Source organism: Marmota marmota, unplaced genomic scaffold (assembly GCF_001458135.2).
Source record: "Marmota marmota marmota unplaced genomic scaffold, marMar, whole genome shotgun sequence".
Lineage (NCBI taxonomy): Eukaryota > Metazoa > Chordata > Mammalia > Rodentia > Sciuridae > Marmota > Marmota marmota.
Genome location: NW_026009034.1, coordinates 1 through 2,557, shown reverse-complemented (window position 1 = coordinate 2,557; position 2,557 = coordinate 1). Strand labels below are relative to the sequence as shown.

The 2,557-nt window shown below is 34.9% G+C and overlaps 1 protein-coding gene across 1 annotated transcript; it reads right to left on the bottom strand.

Annotated features, from left to right (window-relative positions):
• Nucleotides 1–302: 302 nt before the first annotated feature.
• On the bottom strand, nucleotides 303–2,343 carry LOC107134758 (cohesin subunit SA-2-like). The gene is made up of 3 exons (XM_015476796.2): nucleotides 1,084–2,343; nucleotides 537–635; nucleotides 303–437 (listed from the first exon to the last, which is right to left on the bottom strand). The coding sequence occupies exons 1-3, from the start codon at nucleotides 1,153–1,155 to the stop codon at nucleotides 354–356; spliced, it is 255 nt and encodes an 84-aa protein (XP_015332282.2). The 5' UTR covers nucleotides 1,156–2,343; the 3' UTR covers nucleotides 303–353.
• Between the last annotated feature and the right edge of the window lie 214 nt (nucleotides 2,344–2,557).

The following is a 2,557-nucleotide window of genomic DNA, read 5'->3' as shown; positions in this document are numbered from 1 at the left end:
ATGGGAACTCTTGAATTCCTAGCTCAGTTAGAATTTCACAGGTCCTTTTTGCTTTGTTTTTTCAACTTTACATGAGGAAATTAAATTTCTAGCCAGGTGCAGTGCCACATGCCTTTAGTCCCAGCTACTTGGAAGGCTAAGACAGAAGAATCACTTGAGCCCTGGAGATTAAGACCAGCCTGGGCAACACAGTGAAACCCCTCCTCAAAAAACAGTTAATAATAAAATAAATTTCAAAGCTATAAAACCACACGATTTAACCTAATAAAATGTAGATCTAGATGCATTTGAAACAAGTACTCTAGTGTATTATTTCAATATCTGTACTTTAGTAATATATGGCAAACACATACTTACTGTAAAACAAGAGTGAGTAATTTTATTGCTTGTACTGCAACATCATATTCTTTGTCAAGGGTCATAGACACAATTCTATCCTAAAAGCAAAAAAAGAGAAAAAAATTAAAATATATTTTTAAAGGAGAAAGAAAAACACTTTCAAATTTTAAGTAATTTTTAAAATACTTAATACTGACCTTGAACCGACTGGTAAATAGCTCCAGTTTGGAATTAAGCTCTTTGTTATAATAAAGCCCTTGTAGAGCAGTAAGACATTTGAGCCTTACTTCACCTTGCTAAAAGAAACAAAGAGAAAATACATTCAAAGTCTAAATTTCCAACCCGAATATTAAGTACCTATGTGGTGTGTTCCACTTTACAGTTCAATAGCATTTCATCAGAAACTGATCTTAGATAATGTAAAAATAAAAATCAGTACATATGTTTAAGATTAAATAGTTAATGAGGATGGGATATTGTTTCTTACCATCACCATCTACAGACTAGTAATATTTCAGCACAAAAAAATAATTCAACATTGAAGATTAAATCAGTGGCCAGGATTCAAAAAACCTAGGGGGCTTTATGTAATAGAGACCAAGTTTTCATAGAGCATATGAAAGAATAAAATAGTGTGTCTTATAGGAATGTGGCCCAAGGTATACGTATGTAAATAACTCACAAACGAAATGTGCAGATAGCAATGCTTATATACAGATGAGCAGTCTATAGGGCACATCTTACCTTATCATGCATAGTCCAACCAACGTATTTTAAATAACTGTCATTAAGAAAAGCATCACTGTACATCTTCATCCAAATGCCAATCTCTTCAATGCATATAGCTCGGATTTCAGCTATTGCATCCCTATATGGAAGGAAAAATGATACATCATCAGTGCTGCTATACCATAAAACTTACAGCTTATTCAAGAGATGCCCAGTATTTAGAATCTACTAAATATACCACCATCTTAAGTATTAGAGGGGATTTAAAAAGCAGAACTAGTTGTCAGTCTAGTTGGCAAGGGAGAATTAGGAACACCTAAATATTTAAAATTAAAAACAACTACAAACAAAATTCCACCCTCACTTTTTACACAGTACCATATCCTAGTCTTTGCTCACACCTGTTTGGCTTAGTGTGTTCAGAAGATAGCAGGCACACTAGTCTAGATAGGCTGTAATTTCTCAGGTGAAAATTAATCACACATACATTGAGAACAAGCTCAATTTGGATTTAAGTAACAGAATAAATTATTTTAGCCTGTGACTATTCTTTCTCTTTCTTTTTTTGAGATGGAGTTTCACTAAGTTTCCCAGGCTGGGTCTTGGCCTACTGGACTCAAATAATTGTCCTACCTCAAGATCACAAGCAGCTAAGACTAAAGGTGTATGTCACCATGCATGGCTCAGACTAAAAGATTTAAAATCCATCATGTAGGTACTGGAGAGAAACTGAAGGCAGAGAAATAACACAATAAAAGGATGTCTTAGGAAAAGTGCAAGAATCTCTTAAGCATGAGTGGGTAGAGGAAATAGACTAAGTAATGGTGACCACAAAAATAAAAGGCAAGTGTGAACATGGGGACATTACAAGGCAAGCATTAAGCTCATTCACTAACTGCCAAGGTAAGGAAATGAATAACTTGAGTGCACTATGAGGAGAAATTGTGTAAGATCACCTATTTCATTCCTCTGCTAATTCAAAACAGAAAAAAAAAATCTTGTTTTAATCTACTCAAATTTTCCCACTGATATTCAAATGGAAGAGAACAGAGTCAGAAGTCAGCATGTGCAGTCTCTATTAACACAGTTCATCCAAAAGCAATTAAGCATTTTGTACCCTGACTCCTAATAATAGCAGTAGCTTCCACTTGCTAGGCAGCTGTAAGTCAAGCACATCATTATCCCATTATAAAAATGGGAAACATAGAGTTCACAGGCGTTAAATCATTTGCCCAGAATGACTCAGTGATGGAGCTTAGATTCCTACATTGATCTTACTATAATACTTTTTTTTTTTAATTTTTATTGTGGGTTGTTCAAAACATTACAAATTTCTTGGCATATCATATTTGACACTTTGATTCAAGTGGGTTATGAACTCCCACCTTCACCCCATACACAGATTGCAGAATCACATCAGTTACACATCCATTGATTTACAAATTGCCATCCTAGTGTCTGTTGTGCTCCACTGCCTTTCCCATCCTCC